The sequence below is a fragment of the Pteronotus mesoamericanus genome, unplaced genomic scaffold (assembly GCF_021234165.1).
Source record: "Pteronotus mesoamericanus isolate MK-2021 breed Mesoamerican mustached bat unplaced genomic scaffold, CSHL_Meso_final contig_20, whole genome shotgun sequence".
Lineage (NCBI taxonomy): Eukaryota > Metazoa > Chordata > Mammalia > Chiroptera > Mormoopidae > Pteronotus > Pteronotus mesoamericanus.
The window spans coordinates 2,042,119-2,064,613 of NW_026555085.1; the positions used below are offsets into that span (position 1 = coordinate 2,042,119).

The 22,495-nt window shown below is 51.0% G+C and overlaps 2 protein-coding genes and 1 non-coding gene across 8 annotated transcripts; all 3 read left to right on the forward strand.

Annotated features, from left to right (window-relative positions):
- The first annotated feature begins 2,038 nt into the window (after positions 1–2,038).
- Positions 2,039–3,821, forward strand: AIF1 (allograft inflammatory factor 1). 3 transcript variants are annotated; one of them, XM_054568683.1, is made up of 6 exons: positions 2,039–2,157; positions 2,317–2,378; positions 2,463–2,529; positions 2,883–2,924; positions 3,109–3,271; positions 3,628–3,821. In XM_054568683.1, exons 1-6 carry the CDS (start codon positions 2,133–2,135, stop codon positions 3,710–3,712), a joined length of 444 nt encoding a protein of 147 aa, XP_054424658.1. In that variant the 5' UTR covers positions 2,039–2,132; the 3' UTR covers positions 3,713–3,821. The 3 variants fall into 3 exon arrangements, with proteins under 3 accessions (XP_054424658.1, XP_054424659.1, XP_054424660.1); XM_054568684.1 differs by lacking the exon at positions 2,883–2,924; XM_054568685.1 differs by lacking the exons at positions 2,039–2,157; positions 2,463–2,529.
- Positions 3,822–6,564: 2,743 nt separating this feature from the next.
- PRRC2A (proline rich coiled-coil 2A) lies at positions 6,565–21,532 on the forward strand. 4 transcript variants are annotated; one of them, XM_054569070.1, is made up of 31 exons: positions 6,565–6,707; positions 8,852–9,026; positions 9,499–9,676; positions 10,027–10,126; positions 10,223–10,295; positions 10,632–10,775; positions 10,898–11,049; positions 11,240–11,319; positions 11,472–11,614; positions 11,899–11,989; positions 12,103–12,319; positions 12,725–13,214; positions 13,622–13,809; positions 14,019–14,304; positions 14,661–14,871; positions 15,068–16,924; positions 17,240–17,514; positions 17,707–17,837; positions 18,055–18,184; positions 18,273–18,358; positions 18,558–18,791; positions 18,942–19,082; positions 19,202–19,273; positions 19,379–19,552; positions 19,804–19,886; positions 20,065–20,272; positions 20,370–20,465; positions 20,595–20,801; positions 20,913–21,007; positions 21,115–21,205; positions 21,333–21,532. In XM_054569070.1, exons 2-31 carry the CDS (start codon positions 8,915–8,917, stop codon positions 21,471–21,473), a joined length of 6,486 nt encoding a protein of 2,161 aa, XP_054425045.1. In that variant the 5' UTR covers positions 6,565–6,707; positions 8,852–8,914; the 3' UTR covers positions 21,474–21,532. The 4 variants fall into 4 exon arrangements, with proteins under 4 accessions (XP_054425045.1, XP_054425044.1, XP_054425048.1 ...); XM_054569069.1 differs by lacking the exon at positions 6,565–6,707 and adding an exon at positions 6,793–7,031; XM_054569073.1 differs by lacking the exon at positions 6,565–6,707 and adding an exon at positions 6,793–7,031 and having other exon boundaries at positions 12,725–13,109.
- LOC129068036 (small nucleolar RNA SNORA38) lies at positions 9,214–9,342 on the forward strand. The gene has a single exon (XR_008528854.1). It is a non-coding gene; the product is annotated as a small nucleolar RNA SNORA38 (small nucleolar RNA).
- Positions 21,533–22,495: the final 963 nt, after the last annotated feature.

The following is a 22,495-nucleotide window of genomic DNA, read 5'->3' on the forward strand; positions in this document are numbered from 1 at the left end:
CCCTTCCTTACTTTTTCTCCATGGGCACCTACCACCTTCAATATATTTGTTTATTTTTATTGTCTCTCTTCCCCAGTTAGACTGTCCCTGAGGACAAGAGTTCACATTTGTTTGGTTCACTGGGCTTAAAAGCATACCTGGCATATAGTTAGTATTCAATAAATATTTGTTGAGTGAATGTATGAGTAAAGAAATGAATCCCCCCTACCAGGCAGTCATACCATTGGGAGTGCAGGATTGCAGCTTTCTCTCCAAGGAGAGAAGCAGTTGCAATAAAGCGTAGTCAAGAAGTCAAAGTTCTCTCTGGCCAGTGTGGCTCAGTTGGTTGGAGTGTCATCCCATAAACTGAAAGTGCGGGTTGATTCTGGGTCAGGACACATGCCTAGGTCATGGGTTTAGTCCCAGTTGGGGTTCATACCAGACACAACAATGTCTCTCTCTCTGACATTGATATTTCTCTCCACATCTCTCTCCCTTCCTTCCTCTCTCTCTAAAATCAGTAAGCATGTTCTCAGGTAAGGATAAAACATTAATTAACTAAAAATTAAGTCAAAGTCCCCTCCAGCATCTCCCCCTACCTGCATGAGTGAGGGAGAGGGCAGTGAGAAATGAAAACTCCCAGCTGCAGAAGGGGAATAGGTCGAGGGGAGAGAATGAAAGGTGTTTCCATCAATGCTGGGGTAGAGGGGATGGAACTCTGGGCAGGGAGTTTGGACAAAAGGATCTCAGTAATGGGGACACACCTGTCTTCACCTTCCTTAGCAGTGACTAGTCAAACAGAGCAGCAAGGGAGATGAAGGGTTCACCTAGGGAGGGAATTTGAGGGCTCTGTTGAACCCACAGTGACCAGCACCCTTACCACACATGTAAACGTAATGTTGGCCTCACCTCAGGATCTTCTTTTTTTTACCTTCATCCAAAGACATTTTACAAGATTTTATTTATTTACTTTTGGAGAGAAGGAAAGGGAGGGAGAGAGGGAGAAAAACATCAACATGCTCTGGAGAGACACATCAGTTGGTTACCCCTCGCACACCCCCAACTGGGTGCACGCCCCCAATGGGGACCTGGCCCAGGCACGTGTATGGCCCGGAATCAAACTGCTGACCTTTTGGTTCGCAGTCCTGCACTCAATCCACTAAGTGTTACCAGCCAGGCTGCTTATTGATTTTAGAGAGATGGGAAGGAAGGGAGAAAGAGGAGAGAAACGTTCATGTAAAAGAGAAACATGGATCAGTCACCTCTTGCCTGCACCCCAACTGGGGTCTGAACCTGCAACCCAGGCATGTGCGCTGGCTGGGAATCAAACCCATGACCTTTCAGTTTATGAGAAAACACTCCAATCAACTGAGCTGTACTGGCCAGGGCCCCCCTGGCTCTTGTGTCCATAAATGCTGTCTCTCTCAGCACCACTTTCAGTTCCTCCAAAGAATCTACTTCAATTCTCAAATTCCTGAGCTCTGCAGATTTTACTAAAGAATTCAAAGGGGAGAAGATGAGGGAGTTACATTGTATATCCTAAAGCAAACAAATTGAAATGCCTTTGTTACAGACATTTCCATATTTCCAAGTGCCTCTCTGGAGCTGCCCAGCCCAGAAGGAAGTTTCTCTCCTTTCCAGACCCTGGACCCAGCTTGCCACCTCCAGGACTTCAGATTCTTCTCCTAAGCACAGAAGAATCCAGTCAGCCCTTCCTCAGCCCCCTATCCCAAACCACGAGCCAGACTCATGAAACCTGATGAAATGCAAGGCCTTAGAGTTACCTGAATCTTTAGACCTGTTCAAGGACCACTTGTTCCTGAGAATAAATGCCCCTGGGATCTTACTGTCTTTCCCCCACACCTCCAAAAGCTTATCAAGATATTTCTTTCATGCACACAGAGGGCTCTCCTTCAGAGGAATTTGAGAGGATGTCATCTTCTCATCTCCATGCTACATTCAGCTCCCCCTTCTTCCTGGGGTTCCCAGTGTCAGCAGAAGCTGATGGGGAAGTGATGACTGGAGGTAGAGGAGGAGGTAATGAGGAGAAAGGGGAAGTTTATGAGGGAGGCCCCCTAGGAGGCGGTGGGAGAGCAGAGCTGGCAGGCAGAGAAACAGCAAGCTTGTCTGTCTCCACCAGCATCTGCTGAGCCATGAGCCAAACCAGGGATTTACAAGGTATGAAAGGTGGGAGAGGCAGAAGCCTCAAATGTGAGCAAGGAGCCAACAGCGTGGGCCAAGGGCCAGGAAGGCTGTTAGCTGGCCTAGGAAGGCAGAACTGGGATGGCTCTAGGCTGGTCTCAGGGTGAGGATACATTAACCTTTGTGACCCCCCAGGAGGAAAGACCTTTGGGCTGCTGAAGGCCAGGCAGGAAGAGAGCCTGAATGAAATCAACAAGGTAAAAGGAAGAACTAAGGGGGCCGGGCCCGGGGGAAGGGGCCATGGGCTGGAGGGCCTACCCTGGCTCTGGCTATTTCCACAGCAATTCCTGGATGATCCCAAGTACAGCAGTGATGAGGATCTGCCCTCCAAACTGGAAGCCTTTAAGAGTGAGGGAAAAACTGTGGGGGTGAATGGGAGGTGAAGGGGTAGGATTTCCCTAAGAACAGAAGGGGGAGTGCAGAGACACAGCCTACTTTTGTGGTGGATGAGGGAAGGCTGCCTTTGTTGCCCCTTGTTTGCAGTCGCTCTCCCTGCCCAGCCCCTCTCAGCAGCCCCCTAAACTCAGAATGCCTTAACTGAGCCATTCATCTCCCCAACCTCTACTTCCTCTGCCTGGCCCACCTCCTTCTTTCACACTTTCTCCCCCACCTAGCATTTGGTAGCAACTTCTTTCTCAGTCCTCTGCCCTGCCCCTGCCCTTTCAGCTAGAGCTTACCCTCTGCTTTCTCCCCTCACCCAGGGAAATACATGGAGTTTGACCTGAATGGAAACGGAGATATTGGTGAGAAAAGGGTGATTTGGGGAAGTGTGCAAACCTAGGAAGAGAGAGATCTCTCCTACAGCGTTCCGTTACTGACGGTTTGGGAAAGGGCTGAGCTACTAGGATAAGAGAAAGGGAATGGGAATGTGGAGGTACAGGGGAGAGAGAGACTTCTCATCTTGTCACCCCTATCCTTTATCTCTAGATATCATGTCCCTGAAGCGAATGCTGGAGAAACTTGGGGTACCCAAGACCCACCTGGAACTAAAGAAATTAATCAAGGAGGTTTCCAGCGGCTCTGGAGAGACTTTCAACTACTCTGACTTTCTCAGGATGATGTTGGGCAAGAGATCTGCCATCCTAAAAATGTGAGGGAATTGCTATAGGGGGAAAGCCAGAGCCAGGAAAGACCCCCCCCCCGGGTCCAGCTCCAACCTCCCCGATACTTACCTGTTTTCTCTCCACCCCTACCCCCATCCCCAGGCTCACCTACTACCCGTTACTCAGCATCCATTTCTTCCATCCTTTGAGAAACCCTTCGAAGGTCCTATCCCCATCCATAGTTTTGGTCTCTTCAGTCCCCAGAACCCCCACCTGCTCTTCCCCCTGCTCTTCCTCCTCCTCCTCCTCCTCCCACCCTTGAAACCCCTACCCTTCTTCTAGACTTTCAAAGCAGCATAAGATTTATTCTCTTGATCCTTGTGTCTCTTCCTATCTTGATCAGGATCCTTATGTATGAGGAGAAAGCAAGGGAGCAAGAGAAACCAATGGGTCCTCCAGCCAAGAAAGCTATCTCTGAATTGCCTTGATTTGTGGTGAGATTGAAGATGCTTCTAATGACCCCAACACACACAAAAAAAGAATACAAAATTGTGAGCCAAAGTCAAACCAAAATAAATTCTCCTCCTTCTCCAGATCAAGTCAGCTTGGTCTCTGTGGGTTTTTTTTTTCCTGGGTTTGGAAAGGAGTGAAGCATCTTTGAGGGAAGGGGAGTGAGGATTTGCCAAGATAAGCAATGTGTCTACTATAGCAGAGAATTTTGTATGCCAAGGGGGATTCCAGACATATAGTGTAACCCTGACATCAAAGAATTTAGGAGGTATGAAAAGATACATATCAAAAAAAGAAAAACCATCCAGGCCTATGGTGAAGAGCAAGGGTTACTTTGAACCAACATTCTCCATCACCATATGAACTGAATAACCTTAATAAATCATTCAGCCTCTCTGAGTCTTTCACCCGAAAATAAGGATAATATGATCTACCCTATAATGCCTGACATATCATAAGCCCTCAATAATATTTAAAATTGAATGGATGGATGGATGGATAGATGGATGGATGAAAGTACTGGTGTAATTGGGTGGAATAAAGGATGCACAACACTATAAAGCCTGACAATTTAAGTGTTAAGTGAGTCTTTGAGGTCTTTTGGGGGATTAAAAAACAGTCTATTTAATGAAGGGGAAAAGGGTTTGGATTAAGAGGATACTGAGGGCAGATGTTAGGGATACAGGCTCCCTGGATGGCAAAAAGGATTAAACAGCCAACCCCAGGGAAGGCAGAAGCCAAAGAGTTCAGTGAGATTATTCCTGGACCTTTCCTCTGAGGGGTCCAGATGAGTTAACTAGCAACCCCCAGTCACTGGCCACTATTTCAGATTTCCTGACGCCTTGGATAGAGAGAATCCAACTGGTCTAGCTTGTTTTATGTACTGAAGACAGAATGGGCCACTGAGATCACCCATGTTGGCCCCTCCCAGCGGTGAAGCCAAACTGGCATTCCAAAGAATGCTGCAGTGACTGTATAGCACTTCAGAAAAGGGTGAGATCATTGAATTGAATAAAATATCTGAATATAACAAAATTAATAACTAACCTCTATTGAGTAGCTACTATGTACTGGATACCATTCTAAATGCTTTATTAATTAATTAAACTTCACAACAATGCTGGTGACACAAAGAAGGAAAGAGAAGATCTGGGGATCTTTCTTTCTTTTTTAACCTGGGTTTGTTTCTTTGTTTTTGAGAGGGGAAGGGAGAAAGAAAGGGAGAGAAACATTGATGTGTGAGTGTGAGAGACACATCAATCAGTTGCCTCCCACACAGCCCCAACTGGGGACCTGGCCCACAACCCAGGCATGTGCCCTGACCAGGAATTGAACCAGCAACCCTTCGGTTCACAGGCTGGTGCTCAGTCCACTGAGCCACAGCAGCCACGGCAAGATCTGGGCATCTTAAATAATTTGTTCATTCAAGATAAATAAATTAGGTTATATTCATATAAGACTATTATTATACAATGAGAATGAACAAACTATAACTATATGCAACAATGCAGATGAAATACATTAACATGTTGGGCAGAATACAGACACAAAAGAGCCCTTACTGTACAATTCCATTTGTACAAAGTACAAATACAAGTAAAACTAATATATGTTGTTAGAAGTCAGGATAGTGGTTAGCTTTGGGCAAAGTTCAGAAGAGGCCAACTGGGCAGAGGGAAAAGGAGCAGAAGGGCCCCAATGGGAAATATGCCTGGTGTAGGTAAAGAGATTAATAAAATCAGAGACATAAAAGGGAGCCAACTCACCTAGGATCTCATAATTCAGTGTAAAAACTTAGGCTTCTGTTCTGAGAGGAACAGAGGTATTGCAGGGCTTTAAGCTAAGAAGTCCTTCGAGGCCTCCTTTGGGAAAAAAAAAAGGTTGCAAAGTAGATAATACAGTAGACTATATAAACAGGTGCAAACTCAGGAAGACCAGTTAGGAGGCTGCTGGGGTAACCCCGTGAGAGATGAGGATGGTTCAGATCAAGGTGAAAGAAGTGGAAGTGAAAAGGCTGGGTTCTGAATATTTTCTCAAGATTGGAGTTCCTGTCTGATTGACAGCGGGGAGTGAGATAAAAGGAGTAACGAGAATTTCAAGGTTTTTTACTTTACTGGAATTTTTAAGTTGTCTTCAGCTGAGATGGTGAAGGCTGTGAATACAGCAGGTTTTGAGGGGTTAAAGATCACGTGTTCAGTTTTGGACATACTGAATTTGAAATGATGTATTAGATATGCAAGAGATGTCAAATACATAACTGTGTATAAAAGCTGGAATTGAAAAGTGAGATCTCTGATTTGGGAGTCATCAGCACATAAATGCTATTTCAAACCACCAGACTGTGAAAAGAATGCAAATACCAACAATATCAGATATACAAATATCTTCTTGAAAATTACAGGTTATAAAATGTCCACCTCGTCATTGGTTGCCGATATTTTGATGAGTAGGTCATTCCTTGCCTAACTTTGTTCAAATGATTTGCATATACTAAGCAAATAAATAGAACTACCTAAAGATTGCCCAAGCGGCGCGGCGCCAGTGGTACACTCCCCTGGGCCTTTCCATTGGCCTGTCTATCCACATCATTTACATAACGTGATTTAATAAATGAAAGCCCCGCCCTCCTGGTGCTTTCACCTATCGCGAAAGGACGCTCGAGTTGACTCTTCCATGGTTACATATGCTCCGCCCCCCGGCGGCTAATCCCTCCCGTCCCGTCCTCTCAATCCACCTCCGCCGCTGAAAGCACCAACAACCCTGCACCGTTTTTTTCCACTCTCGGCGTCCCTACGTCTCTCCGCTCCCATCTTTCCACGGACGCACGACGCACGCCCCGCCTCTTTCTCCCCGCAGTGTAAATTCTGCGCCCCAAACGCCTGGCCGACTAGAGCCACGTTCCCGCCCCGTCTACACGTCTCAACGGCCGACGCAGGGGGCCTGCCGCTTCAGCCAATAGGCATCCTAGTACGGGTAAGTCCCTCCTTTTCATGCATATTTCCTTTTTTTTTCAAATAAGAACAGCCCTGGAAGTAAAGTGGGATAGAGTAGAGAGCACTCCGCCCTTTATGCAAATAACGAGGCGTGTCTAGGCGCGGAGGGAGGCGGGAGGTGGAGGGTACTCCCGGGGCTGGTGGTTGCCCGGATGGGCCGTTAGTCGGAGCCCTGCCGCGGAGGAACGAGGGAGACCGGCGTAGCTGAACCCGCCGCCATCCGCCGCCATCCGCCCCCGCCCCACCGCCATCCCACCCCGGGGAGCCGCTGGGCCCGGTCCCGGACCCCCACACACCCGGCCAGGTGAGTCTGGATGAGCCGAGTGCGTACGCCCTTTTCCAGCTCGGGAGCGGTGGTGGCGGCGGCGGCGGCGGCGGCGGCGGCGGCGGCGGCGGCGGTGGCGGGCGGAGTGGGGGGGCGGGAGAGGAGGACAAGCTGCCATTAGCCGCCGCCATTTTGTCCTCCTACCGCCGGGGCCTGCTTTGCCCCTCCCCCTCCGATACCACCTCCTTGGGGCCAGCACCTTCAGCCCCCCTCTGAGTCCTTAGTCTGCCCCTACCCACCCACCTTCATGACCTAATGGGGCGACCCTCTCTCCTGGACCGGCTACTCCCCACCCTCCACTGTGCTGCTGACATCTCACCCCTCTCTGTAGGCCACCTTCGCCGCCGCCGCCGCTGTGGGGTGGGCCGCACCCGACGGTCCGCTAAGAGTATTCTTCCCACTCCCATCACCCCGTTCAAGGGCCTCCTTCTTGACGCCCCTTTTTTCATCGAGTCTCTCCCACTCTGGAACCCTGCATTTATACCGCATATTTGCTGTCTATGTTCCTCCATCTTCCCTCTCCTGTTTCATTTTTCCTAGTCCTTATCTCTTCTTTACTACCCCAACGCCTCTTTTCCTAGGTCTCTTGACACTATCCCCTTAACTTTCCGCTGCATGCTTTTCCTACCATTTCTGCTTACATCTGTTATGTCTCACCTGCTTTTCTCTTCAGTCTTTTATTAATCTCTTCACGACTCTTCTTTTTTCTTCCATATATTTATTTTCAAAGATTGTCCTTAAACACCTACAAATTAGCCCTCATCCTCTCATCGAACCTGTCTTAAAGTACTCTCCAATTTTAGTTTTTATCCTGATTCTGCCTGGATTTCCCATCACCTCTCATCTCTTTCCTTTACACCATACCCCCATGTAAATGAATGCCTGGTCACTCCCAAAGCGTCTTACGGTGCAGAGTTTGGCCTGCTTGGGGAGTAGGGGGTATTAGGAAAAGAAATGACTGCTGTTGGAATTTCTTACTGAGGGTAAGAAAATGAAGTTGGCTTTGACCTTGGCCTCACGGTTTTAGGGTATTCTTGAAGTGGCTCCATAATGCTTTGTTTTTCTCATATCTGCATAGCGTAAGTCAGAACCGGCCACCATGGCACCTGCAGACAAGATTTTTTTTCCCAAGAGCTGGGATGGGGGCAAATGTAGGAAAAAGATGGGGTGTTTTCAGTATTTTGGGTTCTGTACCTTGGGAGTGAGTAGAACCCCAGTTCCATGAGGAGTTCTTTGGCACTAGCCCCCAGTCTGGTTGAGCAAGCTCATAAAAGTCCCTAAACTCCCAGCATACCTTCTTGCAAACCTCCAGATGGGAGTGAGGTGCTGGGAATGGAACCTGGGGCATAGTTAGAGTGTCTAATAAGTTGGGGATCCAAAAACAGTTCCTTGCATGATAGAGCTGTATGCCTCTTTCTGGTTTCCTCCAAGGCTTCGACTTGCCCTGTTTTATTGTGTATCTCTGAAATGATTTTGAAGAGATGATTAGTTGTGGGGATAATGAAGAGGTTGCTATCCTTTATTGATTGGTACAGAGGGAAGAGTATTTATAGTATTTATATAAGGAGAATACTAGATTTTTGTATGGATTTCCTTGGCGAGAGGAGTCTGGGCTCTGTGGGAGCTGAGTAGATCATGGTTGCTTAAAGGGACTAGAGAGTTTTGAATAGGCTTGAGGAAAGTGTACCAGAGGGCTACATATCTGGGCTCCTAATGAGAATGAAAGGGATCGATCGTCAAGCTTCTTTTGGAGTCTGTAAAGGGAGCAGAAACTGAAACTCTTGGTATTTGGCCCACAGGCTCTGGCACGTTTTGGGGGAGGTGCCTGCAGGACCCAACATACTCAATGAGCTTCCAGCGCAATGTCCGATCGCTCGGGGCCGACTGCCAAGGCAAAGGATGGAAAGAAGTATTCCTCGCTCAACCTGTTTGATACGTATAAGGGCAAGTCCTTAGAGATCCAGAAACCCGCTGGTGAGGGTCCTGCAAAGATATTCCTGATTATTGGTGGCTGGGCATGAATGGGGCATATGTTTTAGAGCTCTTTGAAGGAAAATGACTACAGTACAGTTTACGGAAAAAAAATAGAGGAACACTAGAGACTCCCCAGCTTTATCCTGGGTCCTGTAGGGGGCATTCGGCTGTAGGTGAACACCAATTATTCTCCTGCAAAGGTGTGTCTGTGGTTCCTTGTCTGAACACGTAAGAATTGGAGGTAAAGAAATGTGGACTTGGAGAAGTCTGGGGCCAGCTTGCTCCCTGCAGGCTCAGGATCAACTGTCCTACATAGAAGTGTTGGATATAATGCCTCTCAGCCTTCCCAGTAGGATTTCGGAGATTGATAAGGGCAAAGAAAGGGATGGTTTCTAAGAGATGTTGGGTAGTAAGACACTGAGGATCTCTGATGGGAGGCATTTTTTTCACCTTCTCTGTACCTTTTCTCCAGTTGCCCCTCGCCATGGCCTGCAGAGTCTTGGGAAAGTTGCTATTGCCCGGCGTATGCCACCGCCAGCCAACCTTCCAAGCCTGAAAGCTGAGAACAAAGGCAATGACCCCAACGTCTCACTAGTGCCAAAAGACGGAACAGGATGGGCAAGCAAACAGGAGCAGTCCGACCCCAAGAGGTAGAGAGTTTTGGGGGACCTACAATGATGAGTATTTTTACTTCAAACTTGAGGATGAATTGGGCTTAGTCTAGTCCAGCCACAAAGCCAAAGTCAAAGAGGGAAGCCTCTCTCCTGCCTGTTCTAGGACTCCTGTTAGATGGCTAAGGAATGGTATCTTTAACTTTTTGTCAGAGCATCATGAAGAAACAGATGAAAGCCAACGCAGGGTAACATGGTAATGGAATCGTGTCCTAATATTTGTAATTAGTAGCAGATAGTCCTGAGTTCAGTTCATATTCTCCTCCGGTGGAGAAGTAGGGGAGGCATTTCAGGCTCTGGATAACTTTCCCATCCTTCCATCCCCACAGTTCCGATGCCTCAACTGCTCAGCCGCCGGAATCGCAGCCACTGCTGGCTTCACAGACGCCTGCCTCAAACCAGCCGAAACGACCCCCAGCAACCCCCGAGGTATCTGAAGAACTGGATGTTACTGATGGGGAGGAGAGAAGAATGGCTTGTAGCTCCCCATCTATATCACTGTTTATTGTTTCTCTGCTTCCCCAGAACACCCCTTCCGTTCCAAGCGGGGTAAAATCCTGGGCACAAACCAGCGCCACCCATGGAGCACATGGAGATGGTGAGAGCAGGGCTATTTGGGGAACTCACTCTGGGCACTGTGGTGGGCAGGAGCCCTGCACTGTGCCTTTAGTGAAGTGTCCTCAGTCCTCTTTGGCTAAATTTTCGGGTTTTTATTTAGTTTAATGGGGCATGTGAGCACATTTGTCTCTTATTTATATGAGGGTGAGGAGGGTATCCCAGAACTGTGTTTCCTGAGGAATGAGCACCTAATGCAAAGAGGGTGGGTTTGAAGGCAAGAACCTGATGATTTGGTACCTGTCAGAACCATCCCCTTTTGTGGTACATCCTCAGTAAGTGTAGTCCTATCTCCTGCTCTATTCCCCAACCTCAACAGGTGGAAAGGCATCAAGCCTACTGTCACGATTCTCTCGAGAGGAATTTCCGACCCTGCAGGCAGCTGGCGACCAGGACAAAGCTGCCAAGGAAAGGGAGTCTGCCGAACAGTCGTCTGGGCCCGGACCAAGCCTCCGCCCCCAAAGTGAGTGGCTGCCATTTGGGAGGGGGGTTCCCTACTGGCTGGGACATTACTTTATTCCGTCTCAGGGCTAAGTGGTCCCCATCATTTTCAGCTGTTTACTCTCTGCCTTTTCCAAAACACAGATTCTACAACTTGGAGGGATGGAGGTGGGCGTGGCCCTGATGAGCTGGAGGGCCCAGACTCCAAACATCATCACGGCCATGATCCCCGGGGGGGATTGCAGCCTTCTGGCCCACCTCAGTTCCCTCCCTACCGAGGAATGATGCCGCCCTTCGTGAGTTTGGATATCTTGTTTTGGAGTGGTTGCAGTGGAAGCTAGACAGTTAGAAATTAGAACTTAGTCTTTGAGGGGACAGCTGGAAAGCAGGGGCCTATGACATAGAGAACAGGGAGAATATAGGTTTAGGGGGCTGGCAGGCTCTTTGACCATCCTTCTGAACAGCTGCTGTTGGACCCTTTTGCAGATGTATCCCCCGTATCTCCCCTTCCCTTCACCCTATGGACCCCAGGGACCTTACCGATACCCGACTCCTGATGGGCCCAGGTGAGTAATGCGAGGTCTGGGTTTCTGCTTGGGGATGGGGGAAGCCTACTGGTGGAATGATAGTATCCTAGCTAGGAGTCTCAGTGTTGTATTTGGTTATACACCATACGATCGTTTATCGTATTCTCTCCCATTTCCTTTCTTATACACAGCCGTTTTCCCCGTGTGGTAGGCCCCCGGGGCTCAGGGCCACCAATGCGCCTTATAGAGCCTGTGGGTCGGCCTTCCATTCTTAAAGAGGATAACCTAAAAGAGTTTGATCAGTTGGATCAGGAGAATGATGATGGTTGGGCAGGTAAGTGAATATTAAAGATTAAGCATTTTGGTTTTAAAAGGAAAAAATCTGATGAGAAGAAAGCGGGGGGGTTGTGGGAGAAAAGCATATACATGGAGGAAAGCCAATTCCTGTAATGAACTGGGAGGGCTGAGAATGACAAGACTCCGGTGGATCTAGGCTTCAGAGGATGGGCATTGGTAGTGCATTTCATCACATAGTTGCAGGCAACTTCCTGTATTCTAGAAGATTCCTGAGATTTAAAAGCAAAATGATTAGCTTCCACCCTTCATATTTCTCCTCAGGGGCCCATGAGGAGGTCGACTACACTGAAAAGCTCAAGTTCAGTGATGAGGAAGACGGGCGAGACTCGGATGAGGAGGGAGCTGAGGGCCAGTGAGTTAGGGCCCTCTGGGGAGAGGAGGGGTCTCAGTTTCTCTCAGGGTAGTACACTCTTTAAAGTAGCTGGGTTGCAGCTGATTTTAATTCCATTATTGTTCTGCTCACAGCAAGGAGTCCCAGTCAACTGCTGGTGAGGAACGGCCCCCTGAAGCAGATGGCAAAAAGGGCACCTACGCCGGCAGTGAACCTCCCCCTCCCAAGACAGCCTGGGCAGAGACCTCTCGGCCTCCAGAGACAGAGTCGGGGCCTCCAGCCCCAAAGCCTCCCCAACTCCCACCTCACCGGGGCCCCACTGGGAACTGGGGGCCTCCTGGGGACCACCCAGTGAGTGTCTACAGTGAGGGGTTGAAGGGGTCAGTTGTGGATAATAGTGTCAGCTACGTGATTATAGGAGCAATTAGAGAGGAAGCAAGAGGGAGGGTCAAACATGGGCTGCCGGAAGTGTAGAGCTTTGGAGAATACGGCAAATTTTGGAACATCCTTGGTGTTAGGGGAGTCTGGGTAAAAGTACTCTCTAGAGAGTAAGAACAAGGTAGCCTGGGTATTTGGATCTCTGAAAGGAGAAAGGAAACAAAAACTAGGAAGATGAGTTTGTCCCTACTCAGAGGCCATCAACCCAAGACCTGATCCTTGCACCCAGAGGTAGAGACAGTTGATCATTATATAAAAGAGATCGTAAGAAACATAGTAACTCACATCTCTGGCCCCGCTGGGTCTACCCATTAACAGGATCGTGGGGGCCCACCCTGCAAGCCCCCAGCACCTGAAGATGAGGATGAGGCGTGGCGGCAGCGGCGGAAGCAGTCTTCATCTGAGATCTCCCTGGCTGTGGAGCGGGCCCGGCGGCGACGAGAAGAGGAGGAGCGCCGCATGCAGGAGGAGCGTCGGGCAGCCTGTGCGGAGAAGCTTAAGCGGCTTGATGAGAAATTCGGGGCACCTGACAAGCGACTGAAAGCAGAGCCTGCTGCCCTTCCTGCCCCAGTGCCGCCGCCACCTGCTGTACCCAAAGAACTCCCCACACCTCTAGCTTCTTCGCCAGCACCAGCCTCAACACCAGAAAAAGAACCAGAAGAGCCAGCACAGGCTCCTCCTGCCCAGTCTACCCCCACTCCAGGTGTGGCTCCATCTCCCATCCTGGTGAGTGGTGGTGGCAGTACCAGTAGCACCGGTGGTGGCAGTACCATTAACACCAGCAGTGGCAGCTTCGAAACCAGCCCAGGTATGGAGACGGGAGTAGGTGCTACTAGGTGGCACATTTCTTCTCTGCTTGGGTGAAGGCTGTGTGTAGGAAGGATGGGAAGAAGTGAAATAGAAGGTAGTTTGGGCTTACTGGATTGTCAGTGTGAGGAGCTTTTGCTACCTGAATTCCTTAATACCTAGTGACTTAAAAGCGCTTTTCATAGCCTTGTGTGGCACAAGACTCTAAAGTGTTATTTTGTTGGTTTCATGGGTAGTTAATTCCACCACCATTGGCTTTTGAGAGGCCATGAAGTGTTTCGTGTGTTTTAAGTGGGAATGACTTACCCTAGAGAGGGAGCTAGAGGTAAGAGCTGAAATTTTGAAGGTGTTCATGGAATGTATGTGGAGGGCTAGGCTACTCTGGTTTTTGTCTTTTCATCAATGCAGTGGAACCCCAGCTGCCCTCAAAAGAGGGTCCTGAACCACCAGAAGAAGCTTCTTCTCCTGCCACACCCCCAGCCCCAAAGATGGAACCCAAGGGTGATGGGGCTGGTCCCACCCGGCAGGCCCCCAGCCAGGGCTTGGGCTACCCCAAGTATCAGAAGTTGTTGCCTCCTCGTTTCCAGCGGCAACAGGTGAGATCAAATTATTTCTCTTCTTAAAGAGCTGTTTCTGTCCCTAGTTCCATTGTTTACACTATCCATTAGTTCCCTTCTTTGCCTCTCTACCAGTTCTGTCTTTATCTGGTACAGGTATGTGTCACATTTGTGTATTGACTTGTTTTTTATGTTCCTTTTCCTGTGTTGGGGTGGGGAGCCGTGATGCCTTTTTTGTCTTTCACCAGGAGCAGCTCTTGAAGCAGCAACAGCAGTGGCAGCAGCATCAACAGGGCTCCACCCCACCTGCACCAGTGCCCCCTTCACCACCACAGCCTGTGACCATAGGGGCTGTGCCAGCTCCACAGGCACCACCCCCCAAGGCCCTTTACCCAGGTGCTCTGGGCCGGCCCCCACCTATGCCCCCAATGAACTTTGATCCCCGCTGGATGATGATTCCTCCGTATGTGGACCCCCGCCTCCTCCAGGGCCGGCCCCCTCTGGACTTCTATGCTCCTGGTGTCCATCCCTCTGGTAAGGGGCCTGTGGTCCTGGGATGTGGGTACCCACATCTTGCTGTGAGATAAAGGGCCACCAATAAAGGGGGTGGTGCGTGTGCTTAGCACTACTCAGGTAGCTCTTTGTAATGGGTGGGCTTGGGGAATAAGGGAACTGATTGTTCTTTGGCCAGGATTTACCTGGGAGGATTGGTTAATTTACAGGGAAGCTGAGTGGATGGCCTTGTTTCAGGAGAAAGGGCGAGGCCCAGGCTTACTGAGGATAAAAAGTAGAGGAGCTGATGTTGACTTGACTGACTGAGAGGATTAGACTGGGGACCTGCTTTTTGGATGGAGAGTTTGTCACATGAGAAAGGGTTATCGTTTCCTCAGGCCTAGTTCCCCGGGAGCGCTCAGACAGTGGAGGCTCAAGCTCAGAGCCCTTTGAGTGCCATGCAGCCCCCCATTTAAGGGATCGGGGCACCCCACCAGTGGATCCAAAGTTGGCCTGGGTAGGAGATGTCTTCACCACCACATCAGCTGACCCTCGGCCACTTACTTCACCACTGCGACAGCCTGCTGATGAGGATGACAAGGGGATGAGGTGAGTGAGAGGGTAATGGGTGAGTTCCTAGTGAAAGGTCTAGGCTAGGAGAAAAGGGACTCGGTTATTGGTGAGGTGATGGGGATAACCATGAAAGGAACGCCTAGGTCATAATAAAGTATTCTCTTTGCCACCTAGTTCTAGTTTTCCTCACCCTGAGATGCTTATTTCTGTTCTTTTCTGTTTTCCTCTTCAGGAGTGAGACCCCTCCAGTACCTCCCCCACCACCCTATCTGGCCAGTTATCCTGGCTTTCCTGAGAATGGAGCCCCTGGGCCCCCACTTTCTCGCTTCACTCTGGAGGAGCCCACTCCCCCAGGGTCCCGTCCACTCCCCTGGCCCGCAGGCAATGATGAGGCAGCCAAGATGCAAGCTTCACTGCCTAAGAAGGAAACGTCCAACGAGGAAACTCCACAGCAAACAGGACCAGAACTCGGCCGAAAGCCTACCCGCAGTGTTGGAGGCCAAGGTCCCCTACCTCCTCGCAGAGAGAGCCGCACTGAGACCCGCTGGGGCCCTCGCCCAGGCAGCAGCCGTCGTGGAATCCCTCCAGAGGAGCCAGGGGCCCCTCCCCGCCGGGCTGGGCCTATAAAGAAACCCCCACCACCTACAAAAGTTGAAGAGCTGCCTCCCAAGCCCCTTGAACAGGGGGATGAAACCCCCAAGGTCCCAAAGCCAGATCCACTCAAGACAGCAAAAGGGAAGATGGGGGGTGGGGGTCCTAAGGAGACTCCACTGGGTGGGAATCTTTCCCCTGCCCCAAGGCTTCGGAGGGACTATTCCTATGAACGGGGGGGTCCTACCTCTTGCCGGGGTCGGGGCCGAGGCGAGTATTTTGCCAGAGGGAGAGGGTTTCGGGGGACCTATGGGGGACGAGGGCGGGGAACCAGAAGCCGAGAATTCCGCAGTTACCGAGAGTTCCGTGGAGATGATGGACGTGCAGGTGGGGCAGAGGGACCAAACCATCCCCTTGCTCCCCGAGGCCGCACTGCCAGTGAGACTCGAAGTGAGGGTTCTGAGTATGAAGAAATCCCCAAGCGCCGCCGGCAGAGGGGCTCAGAAACAGGCAGTGAGACCCATGAGAGTGATCTGGCCCCCTCAGATAAGGAGGTCCCCTCACTTAAGGAAGGAGTACTCACCCAGATACCCCTTGCTCCCCTTCTATCAGGAGCTCCTTCACCAGCCCCAGCTCGTTTTTCTACTGCCCGAGGTGGGCGGGTCTTTACTCCCAGAGGGGTACCCTCACGCCGTGGCCGAGGGGGAGGGCGGCCCCCTCCACCTATTTGCCCAGGCTGGACTCCTCCAGCCAAGTCTCTGGCCCCCAAGAAGCCTCCAACAGGCCCTTTGCCAACTAAGGAGCCTCTGAAAGAGAAACTGATGTCAGGGTCTCTGTCCCCTGTGGCTCGCAGAGGCAGTGGTGCAGGCAGCAATATGGGCTTGGGTGTGGAAGATGTGGAGCGGCCCCGAAGGAGGCGACATGGGAGGGCTCAGCAGCAGGACAAACCACCTCGGTTTCGGAGGCTGAAACAGGAACGGGAGAGTGCTGCCCGAGGGGTCGAGGGCAAGCTCTCTTCTCCAGCCCTTCCAGCCTGTACTTCTGGACCAGAGGAGATCCTCCCAACAGTAGCAGTTCCCCCACCGCCTCGCCAGGCAGCTGCTAAGTCTCCTGATCTGTCAAACCAGAACTCAGACCAGGCCAATGAGGAGTGGGAAACTGCGTCTGAGAGCAGCGACTTTGCCAGTGAGCGACGAGGGGACAAGGAGGCTCCCCCACCAGTATTGCTGACCCCCAAAGTGGTGGGAACTCCTGGGGGTGGGGTTGGTGGAGCTGGACCAGGCATTTCAACCATTTCATGTGGAGACCTGAGTCAGAGAGCCAAGGATCTGAGTAAGCGGAGCTTCTCAAGCCAGCGGCCAGGCATGGAACGGCAGAACCGTCGCCCAGGCCCCAGCAGCAAGGCTGGTAGCGGTGGAGGAGGTGGTGGGGGTCCTGGAGGGAGGACCGGCCCCGGGCGAGGTGACAAGAGGAGCTGGCCCTCTCCCAAGAACCGAAGGTGGGTAGGGACAAGCTACGTTTGTTCTTAAATTGGGGGAGGGGAGAAAACCTGAGTGAAAGGTAGGGTGTGGTGGAGTTGGGACACCTGAGGCTGGTTAGGCACTAGGGTATTTATGTTTGCATGAAGGAATTAAGAAGCAGTTGATGGAAACGCCCACTTTGTCCACTCAGTATACTTAAATGCATAGGATTTCTTAGAAACGCTTGAAAACACAGGGAGTGTGGGGTTTACACAGGGAAGGGCAGATGCTGAAAGATTTTTGTAGGGAAGGTAACACTTTTGGGAATACTGGAGTTGATCTGTTCTCTTTAGCCGCCCTCCGGAGGAGCGTACCCCAGGGCTTCCCCTGCCTCCCCCACCTCCCAGCAGTTCTGCTGTCTTCCGCCTGGACCAAGTGATCCATAGCAACCCTGCTGGCATCCAACAGGCTCTTGCCCAGCTCAGCAGCCGCCAGGGGAGTGCAGCTGCACCTGGGGGGCACCCAAGGCCCAAACCTGGTGCTCCCCAAACCCCACAAGGCCCCTCCTCTCGGCCCCCGTCTTGCTATGACTCTCAGGCGGCTAACAACGGTGTTGGCGTCAATTTGGGTAAGCCGGAAGGGCTGAGTGTGAGGCTGTTATGTCCCCAGAGGTCAGATGTTGAAGAAGGAAGAGTATCTGGCTTGGAGACCCTGGTGCTAGGTGTCTGTGGGGTTGGGGGAATTGGGATATTGGGTTAGGAGAAAATAATAGTGTGAATGAGAGTAAGCCTGATGCTAACAGATTTTCTCTTTTCCCCAGACCTCCACTTTGAGGAGCCAGGGCCGACAGTGGGTGGGGTAGGTGGGACTCCCCAGGATTCTGCTGGAGTTAATCCCTTCCCCCCAAAACGGCGGGAGCGGCCTCCCAGAAAACCAGAGCTGCTGCAGGAGGTGAGGGGTGGGGCCTCAGGTTGTGCTTCACCACTCTTCTGTACCTTATTTTCTTTACTCCTGTTTGCATTCCTGTCCTCATCCCAAATTCTCAGTGTTGGCCACTGCATGCCTCTGATAAGTTCCTCTTTGTCCCACACCTCATTCTGTCCCAGTTTCTTACATGCCCCAGTGCCCAGCTCATTCATGTTTAGCCTCTGGCCTTTCTCACCTTTAGGAATCTTTGCCACCTTCTCATAGCTCTGGGTTCTTGGGCCCAAAATCCGAGGGCCCTGGCCCTCAGGGAGAGTCCAGAGATGCAGGAACGGAGGCCCTGACCCCTCATATTTGGAATCATTTACATACTGGTGAGTAAAGCTGAGCAGAAGGAAGGACCATTAAGAGCTAGAAGGGTCTCACAACTGTTCTAATGTCCTCTTTCGGTACTCTTCCCAGCCACTAGTCGAAAGAGTTACCGGCCTGGCCCCATGGAGCCCTGGATGGAACCCCTGAGTCCTTTTGAGGATGTGGCTGGCACAGAGGTGAGTGAGGATAGGGGGGAGTGTCTGAGCTGGGATTTTACCGAGCACTGGCCATACTCCCCCACCTGTTCTGGGTTGGATTTGGGGTTGTTCCCTCACATAGTTTTCTCCTTTCTTCAGTTTGTCGATTTGTGCGCACCAATCAGGTATTGGATTGCTTTCTACCCTATCTAACTAACTTCTTCTCCACTCCTCTCAGATGAGTCAGTCTGACAGTGGGGTGGACCTGAGTGGGGATTCTCAGGTATCATCGGGTCCCTGCAGCCAGCGAAGCTCCCCCGATGGAGGACTGAAGGGGGCAGCAGAGGGGCCCCCCAAGCGGCCTGGAGGCCCCTCATCCCTGAATGCTGTTCCTGGTGAGGGTCCACCTGGCTCTGAACCCTCTGAACCTCCTAGGAGACGGCAACTTGCTCCCCCGAATGGGGACAGAAAGGTAAAAGGCCAAGAAAGGGTAAGAGGAGTATTACTGGGATTCCGGCTGTAGCCCTTCCTATGTTTTCTTCTTCTATATGTCCTGGGGATTTTTTTATTTGGGCTTCTGTTTCCTTCCCCCAACCCAACTTTACTGTGTTCTCCAATCCAGGAGCTGCCCCGGGAGCAGCCTCTGTCTCCTGGCCCCATTGGTACAGAACGATTGCAGCGTACAGACCGAGGTCCCGAGCCTGGCTCCCTGCGGCCATCCCATCGACCCGGCCCCCCGGTCCAGTTTGGCACCAGTGACAAGGTTTGCATGGACTATGTATGGGCATCTTGGGTTGGGTGGAGAGAAGGGAAGGACTGGAGGTGGTACATGGCGGACACATCTGAATCATGGGACAATATTCCCCTACTTCATGATCACAGGACTCAGACTTGCACCTAGTGGTAGGAGACAGTTTAAAAGCAGAGAAGGAGCTAACAGCATCAGTCACTGAGGTACGTGAGAGAAGAGTTTGGTAGAAAGGTCTCATTTTTGGAGAAGATGGCTGGGAGCGACCTGGGCATCCAGAGAGCTCTCTTGACAAGTCTTCTCCTTCCAAGGCCATTCCTACATCCCGAGACTGGGAGCTGCTCCCTAGTGCTTCTGCCTCCACTGAGCCACAATCACAATCCAAGAACCTGGGTTCTGGGCACTGTGGCCCAGAGCCCAGCTCCTCAAGCCAGCGCTTGTACCCAGAGATCTTCTATGGCAACCCTGGGCCTCCCAGTTCTCAGGTAGGTCCTACTTCCTATCTCATGACCCTTTTCTGCCTGCTGTCCCCTAAAATACAGTAATGTCTTCCCAGTTTTTATAGTTGTAAAAAACCTTTTTAAAGAAAAAATATCTATTTATAGATACCTTTATTTTTGCGGGGGGTGGGGGGGTCATTTCATTTTTCTCCTTGCTGCTACTGTAGGTGGTGGGAGGTGGGTGAGCTTTTTTTGGTCAGAAAAACTGGAGCTAATCCAGCTTTGCTCTTCTGTAGGTCTCAGGGGGAGCCATAGACTCTCAGTTACATCCCAACAATGGAGGCTTCCGCCCTGGGACACCATCAGTGCACCCTTACAGGTAAGAGTAGATGTCTGTGGATGTCAGCAGGAAATGGAGCTGTCTTTCAGGGGAGAGGGAAGGGGAAGACATAGGTACCAAAGGCTAGTAGTGGGCTTATGGCAGTGCTCAGGCTAAAGATATAAATGACACTGGCTCCCTCATGCCTTTCCTCCCCCTTGCCTCAATTTCTTTACAGGTCACAGCCTCTGTACCTCCCCCCGGGCCCAGCGCCCGCCTCTGCACTGCTGTCGGGGGTAGCTGTCAAGGGCCAGTTTCTGGATTTCTCAGCACTGCAGCCAACAGAGCTGGGGAAGTTGCCCGCTGGAGTTCTCTACCCTCCACCTTCCTTCCTTTACTCTCCAGCCTTCTGCCCCAGTCCTCTGCCTGACCAGCCCTTGCTTCAGGTAAGAGGTGGACTGGGGCTGGGCTCCCCAAGGAGCTTAGGAGTGGAGGAGAATGCGTTTGGGGGAGTTGACATATTTTCTCGCCATTCCCCAACAGGTGCGCCAGGATCTGCCATCCCCTTCGGATTTTTATTCTCCTCTGCAACCTGGTGGCCAAAGTGGCTTCCTTCCCTCTGGGGCCCCTGCCCAGCAGGTGCTTTTTATTTTTCCACTTCCCCTTCCGTCTCTCTGTCCAACCTCTGGCTTTTTTAATGTTTTGACTCTGTCTCTGGTTTTCTGACATTCTTCCTACCCCAACACAGACCCATGTTTCTTGTTACAGATGCTTCTGCCTGTGGTGGACTCCCAGCTGCCTGTGGTGAACTTTGGCACCTTGCCACCAGCACCGCCTCCTGCCCCACCCCCTCTTTCTCTGTTACCCGTGGGCCCTGCTCTGCAGCCCCCCAGTTTGGCTGTGCGGCCCCCACCTGCTCCTCGGGTGCTGCCTTCACCTGCCAGGCCCTTCCCCCCTAGCTTGGGGCGAGCAGAGGTAAGGTACAGGAACTGTGCTAGGCAACTCCAAGAGTTTTAGGGGTAGGGGTTCACCATCTCAAGATGAATGAGTTGAGAGGAAGGTGGCTTATGAGTTTTTTTCCTTCAGTTGCACCCAGTAGAACTAAAGCCGTTCCAGGATTATCGAAAACTGAGCAGCAATCTTGGAGGACCTGGGTCATCACGTACTTCTCCAGCTGGAAGGCAAGAAAGGGAACTAGGGATGCAGACTACCCAGCCCCAAGGCCTTTCTTACTGTGGGAATGAGGGGGCAGGTCTTCAGCTTGCCTTAAACGTTCATCTTCCTTTAGGTCTTTCTCTGGCCTCAGTTCCCGTCTCAAAGCTCCACCCTCCACTTACAGTGGAGTCTTCCGTACCCAGCACATTGACCTGTACCAGCAGGTAATGGAGAAACTCCCTTGTATCCAAATCTGAACTCTAGAGTTACCACTCGAGTTCTGTCCTTTCATTCCTGATCTCCCAGTGTGAATGTAGCCTGCTTGCTTTTCTACATGTACCTGCCCCCCAGGCCTCCCCACCTGATGCCCTACGCTGGATGCCGAAGCCTTGGGAGCGGACAGGCCCACCTTCTCGCGAAGGGTCTTCCCGACGGGCAGAAGAGCCTGGGTCCCGAGGGGACAAGGAGCCTAGGCTGCCCTCACCCCACTGAGGGAGTTTCCCTTGCCTCCTACCCCCTGGTTCTTGTATATAGATTATAAATATATAAGGGGGAAACGGGTGGGTGGGGAGGGGTTGTGGGGCTGGGGCCTCACTTCCCCTCCTCCCAGCTCCCCTGGTCCCTTATCCCTGGGGCCATTTGTTTAAAAAATAGTAATAAAAGAATTTAAAAAATATTTTCAAAATGATTTTGGGGGTAGGTTGGTTGTTTGCAGTCTCTCGTATCACATATAACATTGCCAAGTAATCTGTAGAGTGGGTTCAATCAGGGGACTATTTGTTACTTAACCCTAGTGACCTTTTCTAACAAGCTACCTCACAACTGTGTTTATTGTATCTTAAAGTTTTGTGGACCAGGAATTAGAGCTGAGCTCTGCTAGGCAAATGTGCTTCTTGTGCCATTAAGTGAAGTCGATTATCATTTTGCAGCTGACAGCTGGGTTGGTCCCATAGAGCTTCCCTTATGTGTCTGGGGCCTTGGTAGGGCATCTGTACTTGTCAGCCAGTTCAGGTCCATGGCTACTCCAGCAAGATATTCTCAGGAGTCTTCAGATCTCTTATGCCCATGAGCCAGCATTCCAAGAGATCCCTGTGGATTCTGCGCAACTTCCAACCTTTTCTTTGAATGTCTCTGCCACTTCCCATTGGCCCAGTGGTGTAGGGGACAGCAACTGTATCTCAAAACGGAGAAACAGATTTTGTAGCCATATGTCTGAGTTTGGTCCCATCTACAAATGGTGCACTTTTAATACAAAATTTACTTTGATTTTATTTATTTACTTTTAGAGGGGAAGGGAGGGAGAAAAGGGAGAGACATCAGTATGTGAGAGATACATTGATTGGCTGCCTCTCACATGTCCCCACCTGGGGACCTAGCCCACAACCCAGGAATGTGCCCTGACTGGGAATTGAACCAGCAACATTTGAATCTGCAGGATGGCACTCAGTCCACTGAGCCACTCCAACCAGGGCCAAATGGTGCCTTTAGCTGTCGAAGACTTCAATGACGTGAAC